The sequence below is a fragment of the Carassius carassius genome, chromosome 8 (genome assembly GCF_963082965.1).
Source record: "Carassius carassius chromosome 8, fCarCar2.1, whole genome shotgun sequence".
NCBI lineage: Eukaryota > Metazoa > Chordata > Actinopteri > Cypriniformes > Cyprinidae > Carassius > Carassius carassius.
In genome coordinates, this window is record NC_081762.1 from 3,272,934 (window position 1) to 3,294,525 (window position 21,592).

General features: G+C 41.0%; 1 protein-coding gene across 4 annotated transcripts; it reads left to right on the forward strand.

The window, feature by feature from the left end:
- The first annotated feature begins 2,754 nt into the window (after positions 1 to 2,754).
- Positions 2,755 to 21,289, forward strand: LOC132144985 (NACHT, LRR and PYD domains-containing protein 12-like). 4 transcript variants are annotated; one of them, XM_059555625.1, is made up of 11 exons: positions 2,755 to 3,449; positions 3,759 to 3,861; positions 4,182 to 4,286; positions 4,644 to 4,739; positions 4,946 to 6,733; positions 6,976 to 7,149; positions 15,046 to 15,219; positions 17,154 to 17,327; positions 18,163 to 18,336; positions 19,827 to 20,000; positions 20,957 to 21,289. In XM_059555625.1, exons 2-11 carry the CDS (start codon positions 3,812 to 3,814, stop codon positions 20,961 to 20,963), a joined length of 2,916 nt encoding a protein of 971 aa, XP_059411608.1. In that variant the 5' UTR covers positions 2,755 to 3,449; positions 3,759 to 3,811; the 3' UTR covers positions 20,964 to 21,289. The 4 variants fall into 4 exon arrangements, with proteins under 4 accessions (XP_059411608.1, XP_059411609.1, XP_059411610.1 ...); XM_059555626.1 differs by lacking the exon at positions 18,163 to 18,336 and having other exon boundaries at positions 2,756 to 3,449; XM_059555627.1 differs by lacking the exons at positions 17,154 to 17,327; positions 18,163 to 18,336 and having other exon boundaries at positions 2,757 to 3,449.
- Positions 21,290 to 21,592: the final 303 nt, after the last annotated feature.

The following is a 21,592-nucleotide window of genomic DNA, read 5'->3' on the forward strand; positions in this document are numbered from 1 at the left end:
AGACAGTGGTGAGGAGTGTGCTATATATATCTTTTGCGATAATATCATATTTTTTGTTTTAATTTTTTGAAAATTCACATATTTATATAATTTCATACATTAAATCAAAATCACACAAAGAATGCCGTCTTTTCCTCCAAAAATCATCATGAATATATACATACATATATATAACAGTTCAGTAAACAAGTTAATTAAGAGACTTGCGTTTTAGACACCATATTGCATTTTTTAGCTCTATTTTTACAACAGAAAATAATTCCAAACACAGCCACCAAAGCACAGTTTTGCGTCTCTGAGCAACGTGACAGTGTTTCGTTCCTGAATGAATCAACCGTTTAAATGATTCGGTTCAATCGCAATGACTCACTTATTAACAGTGACTTGCTGACACATACTGGCCATTTTAATTTCACATTTAAAGTATCTTTTGATTTTTTTATATAATTAATTTCTTATCATTTCAAATGTGTATTCAACATTTTATGTCTTGTATATCAAAACATTATTCATGCATTTGTAACTGCAGGTTAAATGCATTCTTGTCCTGCACTAAACAGTGTAATACATCTAAATGCCACTTCCAATGAATCTTCTGCATTTCCTCTGCATTAAAAGATGAGTTTGTTGATACTGATTTGCCTGGTAACAGCCTAAATGTTTTATTATTCTAAATAACTGATTCCTTTAATTAAAAACTACTAGTTTGAGATTAATAGACCTATCCCAGGGGTGTCAAACTCAGTTCAAACTCAGTTACATTCATGTTAAAATGTAACTAAGTAATTTTTACTCTGAGTAAATTTTAAATGAGCTACTTTTTACTTTTACTTGAGTTGATTTTTAGACTGGTACTTTTACTTGTACTTAAGTAAAATTTCATTAATGTAATGGTACTTTTACTTGAGTAGAATATTTTTGTACTCTTTCCACCTCTGCCCGCTTTGAACTCCCGAAATGACTCAAATGATTCGCGAACCCGCTCCGAACTATCGAACTGATTCAAATGATCCGCAAAGCCGCTCCAAACTCCCAAACTGACTCAAATGATTCGCGAACCCGCTACGAACTCCCGAACTGACTCAAATGATTTGCGATCCCGCTCCGAACTCCCGATTTGACTCAAATGATTCGCTAACCCGCTCTGAACTGTCGAACTGATTCAAATGATCCGCAAAGCCGCTCCTAACTCCCAAACTGACTCAAATGATTCGTGATCCCCAAACTGACTCAAATGATTCGCGATCCCGCTCCGAACTCACGAATTGACTCAAATGATTCGCAAAGCCGCTCCGAGCTCTCCAATTGACTCAAATGATTCGCAAACCCGCTTTGAACTCCCGAACTGACTCAAATGATTCGCGAACCCGCTCCGAACTCTCGAACTGACTCAAATGATTCGCGAACCAGCTTTGAACTCCCGACCTGACTCAAATGATTCGTGAACCCGCTACGAACTCCCGAACTGATTAAAACGATTCGCGATCCCGCTCCGAACTCCCGAACTGACTCAAATGATTCGCGAACCCACTCCAAACTCTCGAACTGATTTAAATGATCCGCGAAGCCGCTCCGAACTCCCAAACTGACTCATATGATTCGCGATCCCCAAACTGACTCAAATGATTCGCGAACCCGCTTTGAACTCCCGAACTGACTCAAATAATCCGCGAAGCCGCTCCGAACTCCCAAACTGACTCAAATGATTCGCGATCCCCAAACTGACTCAAATAATTCGCGAACCCGCTTTGAACTCCCGAACTGATTCGAATGATTCGCGATCCCGCTCCGAACTCCCGAACTGACTCAAATGATTTGCGAATCCACTCCGAAATCTCGAACTAATTCAAATGATCCGCGAAGCCGCTCCAAACTTCCAAACTGACTCAAATGATTCACGAAATAAAAGAAACATTTTCAATCTCCAAGGTGAATGTTATGACAATATTTCAGGCTCATTATAAAGAGACTTAACTTAAAAAAAAAATTGATGCATTTTTCATGCCAGCCAACATGTATGTGACATTATCCTTTTTGACCATTTGCTGACCTGGATGGAGAAAAAATAAATAAATTATATAAAAAATTATATAAATTGTATAAAATATAAATTATATATAATATACAAAACATCATAAGATGAATGCCATTCATATTTGTATAATTTAAAGTTGTAAAGAAAAAAAACAGCACCAAACATAGCTTATACAAGTTATCAAATTGAACTGTTTTAAAGACACTCAAATGTAAAACCGAAGTAGATTATATGACAAAAAGACGAGGGGCTTGATTAGGCTACTTGATGCATATTCTAACCATAAACAGGATTTCCGTCTGTAATAAATAAATGGCTGTGCATAATAATACATAATATATAAAAGTGGAAGTTCAACGCTGTAACGAAATGATAGAATACATATATATATATATATATATCAGAGGAGCACTAATGTTTAAAGAGGAAACTTATGAACAGGAAACTCATGAATATTCATGTGAGCCCCGCCCAGTGTTACAGAAACTCTCAGACAGCGAATATTTCAGAACACCGGTTTAGTTGTGTTTTTCCCCGTCATTGTTCCTGGTGTTCCTCATATGGTCCTTTTTCTGTCCTCATTTAGTTTAGTTAATCATTCAGTTTGTTAATTATCCCTTGCATTTAAGTTTGTGCTGTCTGTGCTGACTCTCAAGGTCAATCCTGGTGTTACCTGTGCTCCTGTCTCCCCCTTGTATTTCCTTCTATATTGGTTTAAAAAGACTGTTGTTGTCTCCTTGTTCCTTCTTCCTTGTTTCTTCCCAGAGTGAGAGCGTGGCATTTATACCTTATTACACTTTTCTTTTCTTACTTTTTTTAACCCTCAGATGTTTCCAGTAAAGAAGACCAGCAAAAAAGTGATCTTGGACATCTGTGACATGCATCAGCACTTCTCTTGATTCCCATCTTTATTAAATATTCAAACACTGATTGTAAGTCAGAGCTATAAATGTGTGGATGAAGTTATTATATTAAATATCCTAAATTAAGTGATTACTAGTTTTGTGTCAGAACAAAAATACTTGGGGTTGGGGTAAAATTTTAATACTGTGTGATAGCTTGTATAACATGATTTTTTTTGCCAAAAGAGAATCACAAAAATCTTCTCCAAGTAGGAAGGAAATACAACTTGTACTAGTCTCTGTCTCATGACAGAAGTGGATAAGCTGCATTCTCTCAAAACAAGTCTGGCAACATTTGCGTCCAGAAATGAAAGCACTCTTAGAGTTCTACTGTGTGCCATTTTACAGCGGGACATAAGCTTTCTTTAAAAAAAGAAAAACCGAGCATTGTGTTAAATAGTACAATTTGTAGGTGCCTTTGTGGGAATTTACTTGATGAAATACTCCATGAGAAACTGTGAACATGTTGGGAACCGGTTTGATTTTGATCAGAGTGAGTGAGCATTAGTCAGGTGAGCTGCTGTCTACTTCCTCATAAAGTAATTAATATAAGAAGGTATTTTAAAAACTTAAAAATTAAGTATTTGAACAAAGATTTCTTATGTCAAATGTTCTTACTGGTAGAGCTGTGGGCCATATATTCTTGTGTATCGGTACAATTTAGGAAACATCACTTTTAAACATCCAAATGTTATAGAAGCCACAATTTTGAAAACAAACATTTTTTTTCACTATTATTTCATTTAATAATTTTAATTAAACATTTAAATAAACAAATAGTAAACAAACTGGAAAACTTATATATTTAAACACATTGTCAGTGTTTCTGACTCGTCAGATATACACACGCAGCTTCATTCAGACTTAATGAATCATGGAGGACAAAGAAACATTCAGCGATGAAGATTTTTCTTCAGGATGCAGGTACATCAAAATCCTTATGTGATCATAATGTTATAGAAGATACATTGTATGTCTTATAATATGGTATTGTGAGATAGGCTAATGATAAGATATTCTGAGTGGTTTTCTAATATTCCTAATTATGAGTTAGGATGCTGTGGTCTCTGTGACATCATCCTTGTGCAGTGTTATCATTCTTCAACATTTCTAAAGCTTCTCATGTATAGACCGAATTCTCTGTGTAAAGTTTATATGGCATGTTAAATCAATGATATGAATTCTTGTCTTTATAATATTATCTCTTTTCCGTTGTGTTTGTTCTATTAATTTTGGTTCCACAGTAGGATATCAAGGTCATTGGATTCCAAACATGTGTCCATGAAGAATGACTGTTCTAAAAACAACATTCTAACATTTGATGGAAAAGACATATCAACAGATCTGTGGTATAACTTTTCTGTCTAGATTTATATAGATAGATTCTCTATGTTAGTTTATCTACATGTAAAATTTAACTAATTACTTTATCTAATATACATTTAATTTGATAATCATCTTGTAAAATTCTGCATGGCTGACCAACATCCAAAGGTGTTTGAACAACATTCTGTTTTATTAGTCACATGATTCATTCAGTTTCACACTTTTTCATATTATAATTTAGCCTGGTTTTATATAATAAGCAGAAATGATTCATGCCAACTTTTGTGAAATTAATATGAACTCTGTGAATGTGTGCTTCTGGCTGACTGAATGTCTGCTTAAGTGGACACTTTTCTATTCTTTTACCGTCAATTCCACAGGCATAGATCAAACTCACTGAAACACAGTGCCATAAAGAGTGGAGCATCTATGAAAACGTCAGTAATATTCAATGGGGAAAACAAATCAAATCTGAGGTACAACATTTCTAGGTTTAAGATAGATAAAACATTTTATACATTTTTCCACTTGGCCCAAATCCTGAATATGTGATAACATCTATGCTTCTGCTACACTGTATATGTACACTGTAATGACATCATTAGATTAGTAGATGTCACTTTAAATTCAATTTTACCGCTTTAATTCATGTAGTAATTTCTTATTTTAATCTTTATCTCAGTGACTCTCAACTGGCCCAAAGCATGATCAAATCAAATCTGGTGAAGAAGTTTGAGCGTCTATATGAAGGAACAGCAAAGCAGGGAAACACAACACTCCTGAATGAGATCTACACAGAGCTTTACATCACAGAGAGTGAGAGTGGAGAGATCAGTAATGAGCATGAGGTGAGACAGATTGAAACACAATCCAGGAGAGCAGCAACAGAGGACACACCAATCAAATGCAATGAGATCTTTAGACCTTTACCTGGACAAGACAAACCCATCAGAACTGTGCTGACAAAGGGAGTCGCTGGCATTGGAAAAACAGTCTCTGTGCAGAAGTACATTGTGGACTGGGCTGAAGGGAAAGAGAATCAGGACGTCCAGCTCATATTTCCACTTCCTTTCAGAGAAATCAACCTGATGAAGGACAAAACACTCAGTCTTTCAGATCTTCTTCATGTATTTTACCCTGAAACCAAAGATATGGAAACATCTAGTGATGAATATAAAGTGTTGTTCATCTTTGATGGCCTGGATGAGTGTCGTCTGTCTCTGGATTTTCAGAGTGATGTGAGGTTGTGTGATGTAAGGGAATCAGCATCAGTGGACGTGCTTATAACAAACCTTATTGTGGGGAATCTGCTTCCCTCTGCTCTCATCTGGATCACCTCCAGACCAGCAGCAGCTGATCTCGTCCCCTCTGAGTGTGTCCATCGAGTGACAGAGGTACGAGGCTTCAATGATCCACAGAAGGAGGAATACTTCAGGAAGAGAATCAGTGATCAGAGTCTGGCCAATACAATCATCTCACACCTGAAGTCTTCAAGGAGCCTCTACATCATGTGCCATATCCCAGTCTTCTGCTGGATCTCAGCCGCTGTTCTGGAGAAGATGTTGAGTGAAGCAGAAAGTGGAGAGATTCCCAAGACTCTCACTCAGATGTACACACACTTCCTGATCCTTCAGACCAACATCAAACATGAGAAGGACTATGAGAAGACAGTCAAAGATGAAGATATGATCCTCAAACTGGGGAAACTGGCTTTCCAGCAGCTTGTGAAAGGCAACCTGATCTTCTATGAGGAAGACTTGAGAGAGTGTGGCATTGAAGAGACAGAAGCAGCAGTGTACTCAGGATTGTGCACTCAAATCTTCAGAGAGGAGTTTGGCTTGAACCAGGGGAAAGTCTTCTGCTTTGTTCATCTGAGCATCCAGGAACATCTAGCAGCTCTATATGCACATCTGTCCCTTATGAAAAAAAACAGAAATGTGTTTAATACTCTGTCTTCTAGTCCTTTGAAGCATTTGAAGAAGGCTTTAAATGTTTCACTATCTGAGCTGCATCAGAGAGCTGTGAAAAAGGCCTTGAAGAGTAAAAATGGACATCTGGACCTTTTTTTGCGTTTTCTTCTGGGTCTCTCACTAGAGTCCAATCAGACTCTCTTAAGAGAACTACTGACACAGACAGGAAGCTGCTATTACAACAAAGAGGAAACAGTTAAGTACATCAAGCAGAAGATCAAGAGGAATCGCTCTCCAGAGAGATCCATCAATCTGTTTCACTGTCTGAATGAACTGGGTGATGATTCACTGATTCAGGAGATCCAAGATTATCTGAAATCTGGAAAAATAAAAGAAACCAAACTCTCATCTTCACAGTGGTCAGCTCTGGTTTATGTGTTGCTGACATCAGAGCAGAAGATGGATGTTTTCAAACTAAAACTGTTCATTGGATCCCAAAATACAGCAGATGAACTTCTTCAAAAGCTGCTGCATGTGGTCAAAGAATCCAGATTAGTTCAGTAAGTCACACGGACAACAATCACTACACTGATAAAACATGATAACATGGACATGATTTTGACTTTAGCATGCATATTACAAGAAAAAAAAACTTAGCACCTGAGTAGATTGTTCTATCAAAACTGACAGCAGTTTTTTTTTGTATGTAGATGCTGCATGATTAGGACTGTTAAACATATTTTACATTTTATTCTGTAGTCGCAGCTTGTATCAGTTCACCATGCATCTTCAATCTCTGCAGGTTGATGGATTGCGGTGTTACATATGAAGGTTGTGCTGCTCTGGCTTCAGCTCTAAAATCAAACCCCTCCCACATGAGAAATATGAATCTGTCAGTAAATAAAGTAGGAGCATCAGGAGTGAAGCTGCTCTCTGATGGACTGAAGGATCCTCACTGTAAACTGGAAAAGCTGCGGTAAGACTGGTGGTAAAATTCTCAATTTTCTTCTTCTTGCAAGGGATCTTTTTACAGTACCAGTAGTCCTAACTTAATTCTGTACAATCTAAGGGTTGATTGATTTTTAAAGTTTTTTTTTAGTTTTTTTTAAAGGGTCATTATATTTCTCACAAATTTCTGCTCATTCTAAATCAGATACAGATAAAGTATCACAGTAAAGATTACATTCATATGCATGTGAATAAATTCTACCTGGCAGTGTCTCTCTACTAGTAAAGCTGTGGGATCTATTTATTAAGAAATATATATTTTTCTGTTTCTAAGCTATTTTATTGAGAAATCACAGAACAGTGTTTATACATTTCCACGCTGAATGATTGTGTGCCCGTGATCTCCGAGTGATGTACCCGCTACTGTCTATGTGTGCATTACAGTGCAGCCGTGCATTAGATAAGAACGGCAGTTAACTTACCTATACAATAAGCTGTTTAAAATGTGCATTCTCCCATTCAATTTTGAGCATCCAGTAATATAATCATATATGTCTTGTGGAGCCTTTCAGAGTATGCATTTATTTGTCATTTCAACTGTTTGGAAACAGCGCGTAAATGTGTAAGTCTTTCAAAGATTTCTTATCCTGTTGCAACCTCTATAGAACCAGCGACTAGATGACATCAAGCTTAAAGCATCATGGCAGACCATTAAAATTGACTAGTTGATTAGTCAGTGCAACCCCTAGTACACTATGGAATGGAAAGTAATGGCGGTGCGTCCACATGCAGCGGCTTCTCTCTGTCCGGACAGAATGGTGTTTTCGTGTTTTTTGTCTTGTGAGTCGCAGTGTTTTTGTATGTCGTCATCGCGTCTACCTGTCTTTAAGCGAGCATACAGTTGTGAGTTTCTGCTGGATGTCGGCATAACTGCATTTTTACTGTTAAACTCTGCATGCATGGAACAGCTGCGGGATCTCGGTCTGCTACAGAGGCCTATACCATCACCGACCCCCACTACTGCATCTCGCCCACAGCGGAGGCGCCACAAGCGGCATGAGAGGAAGCAGAAGAGGCGTAAGCATGGAGGTATCTGGGCAAAGCTAATGGCGGTGTAATGATTAACCTTCGTATTCGTCCGGAAGAAGGAAGCGGGAACCGGCGGACAATCAAACAAAGACTTTAATAACAAAATAAACACAAAACAGTGCATCAGCCCCTCACGGACGACTGATGCGCACAAAATAAAAACCAAAACACAACTAAAAGCCCAGGCCTGGTCCTCTCTCGTCCTTCACTGTCGTCGCTCCAGTTTTATATCCTTCCATCTCCTACGTGGGACTCGAGACCGGCAGTGGGTCGCAGGTGCCTCCCTCCTTGTTCCCACGTCCCTCGGCCCCGCCCCACTCGCCACAGGCGGCTAACCCACACAAGCCATCTATCCCCACCATTGTACTGGCTAACGTACGCTCTTTGGACAATAAACTGGACTACATCTGATTACTACGTTCAACTCAGAGGACTGTAAGAGACTGTTGTGTTTTTGTGTTCAGGGAAACATGGCTCAGCAACATCGTTCCAGACTGCACTATTCAGCTCGACCAGCTGACGTGCAATTAAGCGGACAGAGCTCTCGATGCGGGAGGAAAAACCATGCCAGCGGGCTTTGTGTTTACATCAATGACGCGTGGTGCCGCGATGCTGTTGTGTCTTCACAGACATTTTCAACATCTTACTTAGTTAGGCTGTTGTTCCCACATGTTTCAAAACTACCACCATCATTCCAGTCTCGAAGAAGCCATCTCCATCCTGCTTCAATGACTACCATCCTGTTGCACATACTCCCATCCTTATGAAGTGCTTTGAACGGCTAGTCATGCACCACATCAAGTCTGCCCCCCTCCCTCCCTGGACCCCTTCCAGTTTGCATATCGGTCCAACCGATCAACCGATGATGCCATTGCCACTGCCGTCCACTCAGCACTCACACGTATAGGCATAAAGGACTCATACGTCAGATTGCTGTTCATAAACTTCAGTTCAGCATTCAACACAATCATCCCTCAACAGATATTATGCCAACAATCTCTCTAGAGAGGTGTTAGATGTGATTGGTCCATCTGTTCTCACTATCATGAATGGCTTATTGGCCTCTGGAGTTATTCCATACTGTTTTAATCACACAGTGATTTGGACGTTTCTGAAGAAGCCGAATTTCAATCCATCTTGATGCCTTTGATACAATCCACTCATATGTATTCTTTTCTATGTCTTTATAACTTAATTTGTGTTATATGCAACTGCATTATATGTGACTAGATTTGGCAAATGTCCACTTAATTGTTATTTTGTAATGAGTTTTTGTTCTATTGTTGTACCTTGTAAACAGGGGCGAAAATCTCATCTAAATGTTGGGGGGGACAATAAACATAACATTCCTCATGAGCAAGTTTTGAAGGGGACACCAATAAAACAGGCAAAATTGTACTTAAGGATATAAAGGAAAGCCTTACTATTGCATGGAGACCGTTCCATTATCCTTCTTCTCAAAGTTTCTTTTTGGTTCAATGAAAAAGCTGACTAAATTGACGAAAACATTCTTCAAAACAATTTTTTTTTGTTGCAATGTTTTTGAAGTTGTTTACACAATCAAGCCACCAAAATACAATGGAAAACTTTTATTTATTTATATAGCACATTCAATACCAATGTTGTTGCTTCACAGTTATAATTAAAACATGCATATATAAAAACATTTGCCATGCCAAGCAAAATGAAGACATACACACTCTTAGACATACACCCTCACACAACTGTATAGTGAGATCGGTATAGACGTGAAAGACGGGAAATTATTATGTCAATGTCAATGACTGATTTGTTCAAAAAGTGGATTCATTCAGTTAGGAAACACCTCCTCAGTGTGTTTCTCAAAGACGCAATTAGTGCTGTTACTGCTGTAGCTTAGTTTTCAACTTTTTTCGTTGGTGAAATAGAGCTAACAGGCAATATGGTGCCTAAAATGCACTTAATATTAACTTCTTGTTTATTCAATTTTTATAAAAATCTAAATCACAATTGTTATGCTAATATATGGAGAACAACTGCACTCTTAGTATGATGTTATATTAGATTAACTATATTAAATTAAATAAACCGACAGTGGCGGCTCGTGAATTTTAAAATAGAGGAGGCAAACTAATTGTATTGGTCTGGGGATCCCTGCCAATTGTTATTATTATTATTATTTGCTTAACAAGTTTAAAATGGCTTTTTGGCAGCTTTTTGTCACGTCTGATGGTTCAAGAAACACGGAGAGATCCAAGTGCAGGTATGTGACTTTATTAAAGGGGCAATCCAAAGAATAAACAGTCCAGGCAGGGGTCGATATCCAACAAATCCAAACATAAACAAAACACGAAGACAAGGCAAGGCAAGGCAAGATGACGGACATGAATAAACATCAACATTAAACAAGGACACCAAATAAGGAGACAGGAAGTGATAAGGTGACAGACACGGTGAGAAAGGAGGACATCTAGTGGAAACCCAGGGACACAACCCAGACACTGTGACAGAACCCCCCCTCTACGGAGCGGCTCCCAGACGCTCCACGACAGACACAAAACAGACCAGGAGGGAGGCGGACAGGTGGAGGCTCAGGGGGAGGGATGGAGGGCCAGAAAAGAAAGACATTGGAAACAGGCACCAGAAAGTAACCACAAAACAGGAAGACCAGGAGGGAGGAGGACTGGAGGAGGTTCAGGGGGAGGGATGGAGGGCCAGACTACAGAGAGGAACAGGGACAGGAGTAAATACAAAAACAACAAACAAAAAACAACATGAAGCCCCCCAGGGCGGGGCAGAAGACCACCACGTCCTTGTGGTCGAGGCCAGAGTCCTCCAGGGCGGGGCAGAAGACCACCACAACCGTGTAGTCAGGGAAAGCGCCCCCCAGGGCGGAGCAGAAGACCACCATGTCCGTGTGGTCAGAGCAGAAGCCCCCCAGGGTGGAGCAGAAGACCACCACGTCCTCGTGGTCAGAGCGGACGCCCCCCAGGGCGGAATGGAAGACCACCACGTCCGTGTGGTCAGAACGGAAGCCCCCCAGGGCGGAGCAGAGGACCACCATGTCCTCGTGGTCAGAGCGGAAGCCCCCCAGGGCGGAGCGGAGGACCACCACGTCCTCGTGGTCGACGCCAGAGTCCCCCAGGGCGGAGCGGATGACCACCACCCCCCTGTGGTCGATGCCGGAGTCCAACAGGCCCGAGCAGCAGCCCACCCAGTGACTTGACTTGACTCTGAACGTCCAACGGTGACCCGCCCTGACTCTGGAAGGTCATCAGTGACTGGCCCTGACTCTGGAGAGTCCACTGGGACCTGACTCGACTCTGGACGGTCAACAGGAACTAGCCCTGACTCTACACCGGTCTTGGGCACCGAATCGGGAACGGCATCGGGCACCGCCTCGGCCTCGGGAACGGCATCGGGCACCGCCTCGCCCTCCGGAACCGCATCGCCCTCCGGAACAGCATCGGCCTCGGGCACCGCCTCGGCCTCCGGAACAGCATCGGCCTCGGGCACCGCCTCGGCCTCCGGAACAGCATCGGCCTCGGGCACCGCCTCGGCCTCCGGAACAGCCTCGGCCTCGGGCACCGCCTCGGCCTCCGGAACAGCCTCGGCATCGGGCACCGCCTCGGCCTCGGGCACCGCCTCGGCCTCCGGAACAGCATCGGGCACCGCCTCGGCCTCCGGAACAGCATCGGGCACCGCCTCGGCCTCCGGAACAGCATCGGGCACCGCCTCGGCATCGGGCACCGCCTCGGCCTCCGGAACAGTATCGGGCACCGCCTCGGCATCGGGCACCGCCTCGGCATCGGGCACCGCCTCGGCGTCGGGCACCGCCTCAGCATCGGGCACCGCCTCGGCCTCCGGAACAGCATCGGGCACCGCCCTGGCATCGGGCACCTCCTCCGCATCGGGCACCGCCTCGGCCTCCGGAACAGCATCGGGCACCGCCTCGGCTTCGGGCACCGCCTCAGCCTCCGGAACAGCCTCGGGCACCGCCTCGGTCTCCGAAACAGCATCGGGCACCGCCTCAGCATCGGGCACCGCCTCGGCATCGGGCACCGCCTCGGCATCGGGCACCGCCTCGGCCTCCGGAACAGCATCGGGCCCCGCCTCGGCCTCCGGAACAGCATCGGGCACCGCCTCGGGAACGTCCTCTGGGCCTTGAGGAACGGTAGACGCCTGTCTCCTCCTCCTCCGTCCTCTATGTTGGAGAGCCGGTGACACCTTATCTGGAGACTCAGGCGTTGAGTCGGCCATCTTGTGCTGTGGCCCCAAGCTGGCGGCCACCTTGTGCTGTGGCGCTGGGCTGGCGGCCATCTTGTGCTGTGGCGCTGGGCTGGCGACCATCTTGTGCTGTGGCTCTGGGCTGGCAGCCATCTTGTGCTGTGGCCCTGGATTGGCAGCCATCTTGAGCAGTGGTGCTGGGCTGGGGACCGCCCCACCGGAAGAGACCGGAGTGGCTGGGGCATTCCACAGAAGCCGATGCTGCACATAGTACACAAACTCCCAGTAGTCCAGTGTCTCTAAATGTACCATCTCCTCCTGAGACACTGGATCATCCAGCCCGCCGTTGAAGTAGTCCTTCAAGGCCGCATCGTTGTATCCCATACCCTCGGCCAGGGACCAGAACACCTGTGCCAGGGCACCCACCTCATTGCCCTCTTGGCGGAGAGCGATCAGCCGGAGATACTTAGCTCTCCGCTCCGCCATCTTGGCTGGGGAACGGGAAAAAAACATACCGCTGGATCTCAGTGCGACGGAGTCCTTCTCTGTCACGTCTGATGGTTCAAGAAACACGGAGAGATCCAAGTGCAGGTATGTGACTTTATTAAAGGGGCAATCCAAAGAATAAACAGTCCAGGCAGGGGTCGATATCCAACAAATCCAAACATAAACAAAACACGAAGACAAGGCAAGGCAAGGCAAGATGACGGACATGAATAAACATCAACATTAAACAAGGACTCCGTGACTAAGACTCAGACAGACCAGGTATAAATACACAAAAGGATGATGGGGAAACAGGAGACAGGTGGGGAACAATCAATTACCTAAACAAGGAGGAAGGTGACCAAATAAGGAGACAGGAAGTGATAAGGTGACAGACACGGTGAGAAAGGAGGACATCTAGTGGAAACCCAGGGACACAACCCAGACACTGTGACAGAACCCCCCCCTCTACGGAGCGGCTCCCAGACGCTCCACGACAGACACAAAACAGACCAGGAGGGAGGCGGACAGGTGGAGGCTCAGGGGGAGGGATGGAGGGCCAGAAAAGAAAGACATTGGAAACAGGCACCAGAAAGTAACCACAAAACAGGAAGACCAGGAGGGAGGAGGACTGGAGGAGGTTCAGGGGGAGGGATGGAGGGCCAGACTACAAAGAATAAACAGTCCAGGCAGGGGTCGATATCCAACAAATCCAAACATAAACAAAACACGAAGACAAGGCAAGGCAAGGCAAGATGACGGACATGAATAAACATCAACATTAAACAAGGACTCCGTGACTAAGACTCAGACAGACCAGGTATAAATACACAAAAGGATGATGGGGAAACAGGAGACAGGTGGGGAACAATCAATTACCTAAACAAGGAGGAAGGTGACCAAATAAGGAGACAGGAAGTGATAAGGTGACAGACACGGTGAGAAAGGAGGACATCTAGTGGAAACCCAGGGACACAACCCAGACACTGTGACACTTTTAGTCAGAAACCGTATAGAAAATATATTCAATATCGATTCGCTATTCATTATAAATACTTGGTAAATTATCAGCCCAGCCGCACCGGGAGACGTTCAAACCATAGACTGTATAAAAACAGGTTCAAACTAATATCTAATTTTTGTCTCTATGATGGTTGGTTGATATTCCAGAAGAGAGGCTAGCCTCCTCTATGATGTTACTTTTCTCAGCACTCCTTAGCGCTGAAAGTGAACACTCGATGCTGATTGGTTCCCCTGGCCTCCCCCTCCTCTTCTCTTTCACTTTTCACTCATTTTCACCTCAAAATTTGGGGGAACTGTGCCTCCCCTGCCTCACCCGACGAGCCGCCACTGAAACCGACTAAATCATAGTGAACGCGGGAAAATCTAAATGCGCACACGCACTAGTGTAATCTAGCGTACAAGACTTGTATATGCGTACACTATGGGTGTGTGTAAGACGTTATTAAATAAGCTAGGTAAACGCCTGTATAAAACGTCTGTTATAATCGTTAACAGCGCAGACTACATCGGTGACAAAAGTAAATTGGTACACAATAATATTTTTTGGACACGACTTATTAATGACTCAGCATCATCTATATTAAAGAGAAAATAATCACGTCATCCGATGTTTAATGTGAATAAAGTAAGCTTGACTTATGGACTTCCACAACTACTGTAACACGACGTTTTCTCGCACCGGACTGTGTGTGTGTGTGTGTGTCGGTGGTGGTGAGGTAAAGGGGCCATGGACCAAAACAATGTGAGGCAAAGCAGGGGGAAATCGAGATGTTTAAAACTTTTTTTGTATTGCATTTGTATTGTTTTACTACTTACACAATTAGTTTAACTATATATCTCATTATATTATTTACAATACACATATTTCAATTATATTGACAACCCTCAGATAGGGGGGGTCCGGACCCCCCCGACCCCCCCGCGATTTCTGCCTATGCTTGTAAAGCGTCCTTGAGCCTGGGAAAGGCTCCATATAAATTAAGAATATTATTATTTTTTTGTTTGGTTTACTAGATTACTATCATCTTTGAACAGTAGAAATGTGCTTTATACGAAAAGGTGTCCTTTTTTGGGCCCAACTGAGAATGCAAACCCAGAAGAGTGTCATTATTCTCCACAGGTTGGGTAAGTGTGGTGTCACAGATGAAGGATGTGCTGCTCTGGCTTCAGCTCTGAGATCAAACCCCTCACACCTGAGAGAACTGGATCTGTCACTTAATAAACTAGGAGACTCGGGACTGAATCTGCTCTCTGATGGACTGAAGGATCCTCACTGTAGACTGGAAACACTGCGGTAAGTTGAATAAACATTCTCCTCCATTTTGCTCCCATGGCAGTATGAATAAAATTAAGATGAAAATTTAAAGTGCCCTGTCATATAATTGAAGTTGTTTTAAACGTTATTACATAATGTATTTTCTATATTTATGATGATAGTTTAAGGTGAGTGGATAATGTGAAAGCGACAACTGCTATAAATCATATGAATGTATTGGGGATTCAGGGGTATTTACATAAAAATTAAATGATTCTGGCATCTTCTATGATATTGAAATGATCACCATGTAGAAGCAGGTCTGCACCATTAGATTTCCTGTATTTTTATCCAGACATTGAGTGTTTTGTCATTGTATTTGATTTCTCCAAAAAAAAAAGGAAACCAGAGAAATTTTTTACTGAAGGTAGCAGTGTAGCACAGTGATGTTAGCATGACGGTCTTCAAAGAATCTTTCTGAGACTTGGTTTATACTCAAGTTCACTTGTTTGCACACAAAAATGATATCATTGCAGCAAAAAGTGCACATCGCCAGGCCCAGTGTTTTAGAGGCTGTAGCATTGCTTCCCTTTCATAGGTTCACTCCACGCTTTGTCGCTGATGCTATGGAAAGAGCCCCAGTGTGAAGGTTGTCTGAAGCCCTTACCTTACCAATTCATTGGGAACTCACACAAGGAATACTTCATGTATGCCTTAAGAGTGTGCTTGCGCCATCTCAGCTCAAAGTTTTCTTTAAAGAAGCGGTTTGTCTGTTGCGTATTGGAAAAGTGAATTTTATGTTCTTTGCTTACTTTAGAGCAGTTTACTTATTTTAGAGCAGTTTACCACTCCTTTAAGGCAGACACAATGAGTGAAAGAAAAGCATTGGTTTTAACTAATTGATTTTAATCCGGACTAGATATGGCTTTATAGCGTGATGCTCTCCCTTCAGGTCGATGGGAGAAATACACAAACGAGATGGCTGTATGCTCATGAGGGAAAACTCTTTGTTTCCTGGTGTGGTGTGGGCAAGGCAACTTGGATCCAGTCCACTGTCCTATAGCTTCAGTGTTGGAGTTCCTTCTATTAAGTCAGTTTTCAGTAGTGGTGTCCCCAGCCGGTTTTGATTTTATGTAGCAGTGATTGCTGCTATATCATGTGCTGATAGGAGGACACTCTCTGGTTTCCTGTTGTCTAATGTCCTTCATAGGAGTTAGAGTATCAGTTGCTGTAGAACAGGAGTGTCCAAAGTCCGGCCCGTGGATGAACTTCAAACAGCTCGCAGCTTGTCTGTTAAAATATATGTGCCCCGCCAAGCATAATTTACAAATGACTTGAACTGGATACTGTCCTTGGTCTTAAAGATAAACACACAATTGTAGTCGAAGGCTTTATTGTATACTGTTCTTACAGTGTCAGCAATGCAGCGTGGAGTGAACTTATGAAAGGGAATGTCTCTGTTACATAAGTTACTATGGTTTCCTGAATAGGAAACAGGACACTGGGTTGCCGGCCATTCTCCTGTTTTGCGAAGTGCTTCCTTAATGAAAAGATCTGAGCTGAGATGGTCCAAAGCGCCATTAGCCAATGAATTGGTATAAGGACAACCATTCAGACAACCATCACATAACGCCAATGTTGCAGCGTCTCATTCCTATTCTGGGAATGCGATGGTTTAATTTCATAATGCATAAATACAAGTATGTTACCTTTTATTGGATGCTATAAAACAAAACCTTTTAAATGTATTTTTAATTTACCTATGGGAATGAATAAAAAAGATGCATTTGCATAATAACATCAGTTATTACACATAAACTTGTAACTGAATTTGCATAAATAATGCTATGAGAAGCGTATCTAAAATTGTGTCTTGCTGTGGATTAAGTCTCTCTTTCTGATTGTTACGTTCCCTCTGATCTGAGCTGTAGATCCTGAACTGAGAGACTGAAGAGTGTCATTGTTTTCTACAGGTTGAATGATTGTGGAGTCACAGATGAAGGTTGTGCTGCTCTGACTTCAGCTCTGAGATCAAACCCCTCACACCTGAGAGAACTAGATCTGTCAATGAATAAATTAGGAGCGTCAGGACTGAATCTGCTCTCTGATCTACTGAAAGATCCTCTCTGTATACTGGAGATACTGCGGTAAGACCGTATGAATGTCTCAACCTCCTCCCCCATTTATTCCTGTATGAATGAAATTAAAATTAAATCTGAAAGTGTACGTTCAAAAAATTAAGAGAATGTTGTTTTAATCTTCACTACATTCTTTCCAAAGATTTGATGTAATTTTGCTATGTAGAATTTAGATATTTTGGTACAATAATTAAAACCTTTCCAGATTTAGCAGTAAGAAAATGACTGCTTATCCATTTTTTTCTTTTATATCAGCTATGCATTGTGTTAGTTTTAGGAATTTGTATGTTTTATCTGGCCACTAAGAAATGTAGAGTTGAGTATCATCAGCATTACAGTGAACTCTAACTCCATTTATCCTAATGACATTTCCCAAGCGTAACATGTACACGGTGAAAAGCAAAGGTCCTAGTACTGAGCCTTGTGGTGCTCCATACTGAACAAAGGGATTGATGTGATACCTCTCCATTTACTAGGGCTGTGACAATAAATTGATGCATCGCGATTTCTGGATCGATTCTGAGATTTGCCAAATGCGTTGCAATTCTCTCCGGAATCGATTCTGAGCATATATTTTTCACAGCAGATGGCAGTCTAATCTCGTTTTTAACAGTGGTGCTGTTTCCAAACCATGCAGTGATGCAGCCAGTCAGGATGCTCTCTACAGTGCTCTCTATAAATTCCAACTGTGGGTTGCCATACTTGGCCTACACATCGCATCACAATAGACCGGACCTGTTAATTGTGTTGTGGATTTAGTCTCTCTTTCTGATTGTGAAGTTCCTGCTTATCTAAGCTGTAGATCCTGAACTGAGAGACTGAAGATTGTCATGTTTCTCTATAGGTTGAGCCATTGTGTAGTAACAGATGAAGGTTGTTCTGCTCTGGCTTCTGCTCTGAGATCAAACCCCTCACACCTGAGAGAACTGGATCTGTCTGGAAATGAACTAGAAGACTCAGGAGTGAATTTGCTTACAGCTGGACTGAAAGATATTATCTGTAAACTGGAGATACTGTGGTAAGATTGCAGTAATGTGTCAACATTCTCTTTAATTTTCCTTCAATGAATAATTACCAAAATTAAAACCAAATCAAAAGAATAAAAATATTTCTGGTTCTGTTTGATGTGAGAGCAGGGTTCATTTCATGGCACCAGCAATGCTAAAGAACACTAGATTTGCTATTAAATTAACAACAACAATAATGTGATTTTCACTTCTTACTGCTGTGTGTGTGCACTTGGATGGGTTAAATGCAGACCAATTCTGAGTATGAGTTACCATACTTGGCAAATGTCACGACTTTCACTTTCTTTCACTTTCATTTAACTAGGGCTGAGCAAATTAACACATTATTATCCATTAATGTATTAATTAATTAACACCAACAATTATTTTATCACACATTAACACAGTTTTTATTAGTATAATTATTTTGAAAGTCCATTGCTCACTGGCTCTCAATTCACATACAGTCAAACCATGGGTCACAGGAGGGTGGGATGTTGATCAGTATTAAAGTAGACCAATTCTGTGGGAAAACCGCAAAATTGGCAACACTGGAAGGGAGGCGGGAGCACCAGCTCATGCTGGTATTTTGAGATAAAACTTTGCATACACACTTTGGGGACATCAGAAAACAATTCTAAATATTGTATCAATGCATTCTATGGTACCTTTAACTTAAATTTAGTTCTAAACAGCACAATAAATAGATAAATATGTTGTTTGGAAAAAACAACAACAAGGGAATAAAGACATATCTTTGGATGAGGCAAAACTTGAAGTAGTATCTTCATACAGGTGTCTCAGAATCTGGCTTGATAGTCCTTTAACTTTTGCTAATCACATATCAGCCAAGAAATATCTAGAAACCACTGTTTTACCTTTGTTTGACTATGGTGATGTGGTATATAGAAATGCCCATAAGGGTGTTCTGGCAATTAGATGTGGTGATTAGATTGATTACTAATGCACCTTACAGAACGCATCATTGTGAATGATACTTTCTTTTGAATTGGACATAATTGCATAGAAGATGGGAAATTTATTGGTATATCTTTATTTACTAAGTACTTCTGGGCTTATTACCTGAATATATTTAAAAGTTGCTGCAACTTCATATTAATACATACAACTAGATCACCTAATTATTTAACTATACCTAAAAAGAAAACTTCTTACGGTCGTTCTGCTTTTGAATTCGGTGCCCCAAATGATTGGAAAGTGCTACAAACGCTAATGTAACTAGAGACAAATATTTCGGTCTTTGCATTAAAAAAAAAAATTACTAGTGAGTGCTTTTACCTCAACCTGTAAACATTGTAACTGTTTTATTTGAGTTTATTTATTGATTTATTTATTTGATGTACCTTATGTGTATTGTAATGTATGCCTGTATGTCTTTCCCAACATATTTATTCTTCTGCCAGACTGTTATTAAAAATAATAACTTGTTCTTAATGACTTGCCTGGTTAAATAATGGTTAAATTAAATTGTTCTCCACAGGTTGAGTGATTGTGGAGTCACATATGAAGGTTGTGCTGCTCTGGCTTCAGCTCTGAGATCAAACCCCTCACACCTGAGAGAACTGGATCTGTCTGGAAATAAACTAAGAGACTCCGATGTGAAGCTGCTCTCTGCTCTGAAGGATAATCCACCTTATAAATTGGAAACACTTAAGTGAGTAGTTATGTTTGAATTATACTAGAAAGTTGATACAGTTTATTCTTAGGGAACCTTCTTGGTAATAGTTGCTTACAAACATGTTTAATAAGAGTTTGATTCTGTTTATATGAATTAAGTATTTTAACATTTTTTAATTTCAAACAATACAGTATTTAACTTTTATTATTAAATTTTTACATGCATGCTCATGCAATTACAATGACATTTAAACAATATAGTGATTAAAACGTATCTCATGTAAACAATACTTTAATCAAATTTGTCAAGCTCATAACTGTAGTAGCCATGTTCACATTTTTATCACAAAAAAACAGGCATGTGAACACCTTAATCACATACAAATCACTGAACTCTGTCAAGAACTCACTGCCACCAGTCTCTGCTCCTTATCTTCATCCAGAGCCGGCATGGATAATGCAATGGAAACCTTGTTTGCAGTGCCATTATTACATTTCAGTCTCATCACAGTCCCGAATAACAATCCATTACATATATAGAAATTAGTTTAGCATTAAAACAGGGGCCAGTAACACACATACTGTATATGAGCTCATCATCTGTATTATACATTGAGGTATAATAGCAGTAAAACTAACCACACCTCCTAGTGAATGATCACAATAAAGAAAACGAGTGAAGATATTTGCTAATGTCATGTAAATATTACATGTATTTTGAGAAAATCTCAATTGAAATAGAAGATTACGGTAAATATTTTCATTACTTTTTTTGTCATAAATAAAACTACCCCAAGTACAGAAAAAGGACATTCAGGATTGTGGATAAGGGTCAAGGGTCATCATTCATGGTGGTTTGGATGCAAAATCAAAATCTGAATGGTCAAATGAGCTTTAAAATTGTTTATTATCTCTGACAAATTGTTTTAGTTCTTCTAAAGTGGATAATGAAGTAATATCACATGCATGTGACTTACTTTGTTTTACTTTCAGGTTTTAGATGTTAGTCTGATCTTCTCTGGATCAGCTGATGGTGAATAAAGAGACACTACAGACAGACATCATTCAACAGAATCAACAGACACAACCCATAGTGATCATCACGCATGTGTTTGTGTAACTTTCCAGAATCATCCCACTGTTAATTCAGTCAAACAATGAAACCTGAAACCTATTTATTCTTATAAACAGTTTTACATTACAATATTACCATTTGTTTGTGAAAATATATGTGCATTCTGGTCAGTTCATATTAGAAAATATTTAAACTCAACATAAAACATGTATATGGAATTGAAATGTTTGTTTAAGCAATTAATTAAAGGTATTAACACAATCTGCACTTTGAATAGGATGATTTGTCTTATTGACCTCAGTATGGATTTGTAGCTTATTTATCCTTGAACTGTACAAGCTACAGACCTGAGGGAAACCATCCAGGAGCTTTGACAGTGTTGAACTGAGGGAAAATGGACACAAAGTTAATGTCTGACACACTCATATGTTACGAGCAAAGAATGATAGTTCATACGATTCACTTTATAAGAATTATAATGTAGAAAAATAACCAGTGTAACATTTTAAATAATTGTAACATTTTTATAATCAGAGTTGTTAAATAGAATAGAC

What these genes read in the sequence shown, in the direction of transcription:
- LOC132144985 (XM_059555625.1), top strand. Translation starts at nt 3,812, where the DNA reads ATGGAGGACAAAGAAACATTCAGCGATGAAGATTTTTCTTCAGGATGC. An exon ending in GATTTTTCTTCAGGATGCAG is followed by an intron (nt 3,862 to 4,181) that starts GTACATCAAAAT and finishes TTGGTTCCACAG; the next exon opens with TAGGATATCAAGGTCATTGG. An exon ending in AAAGAATCCAGATTAGTTCA is followed by an intron (nt 6,734 to 6,975) that starts GTAAGTCACACG and finishes CAATCTCTGCAG; the next exon opens with GTTGATGGATTGCGGTGTTA.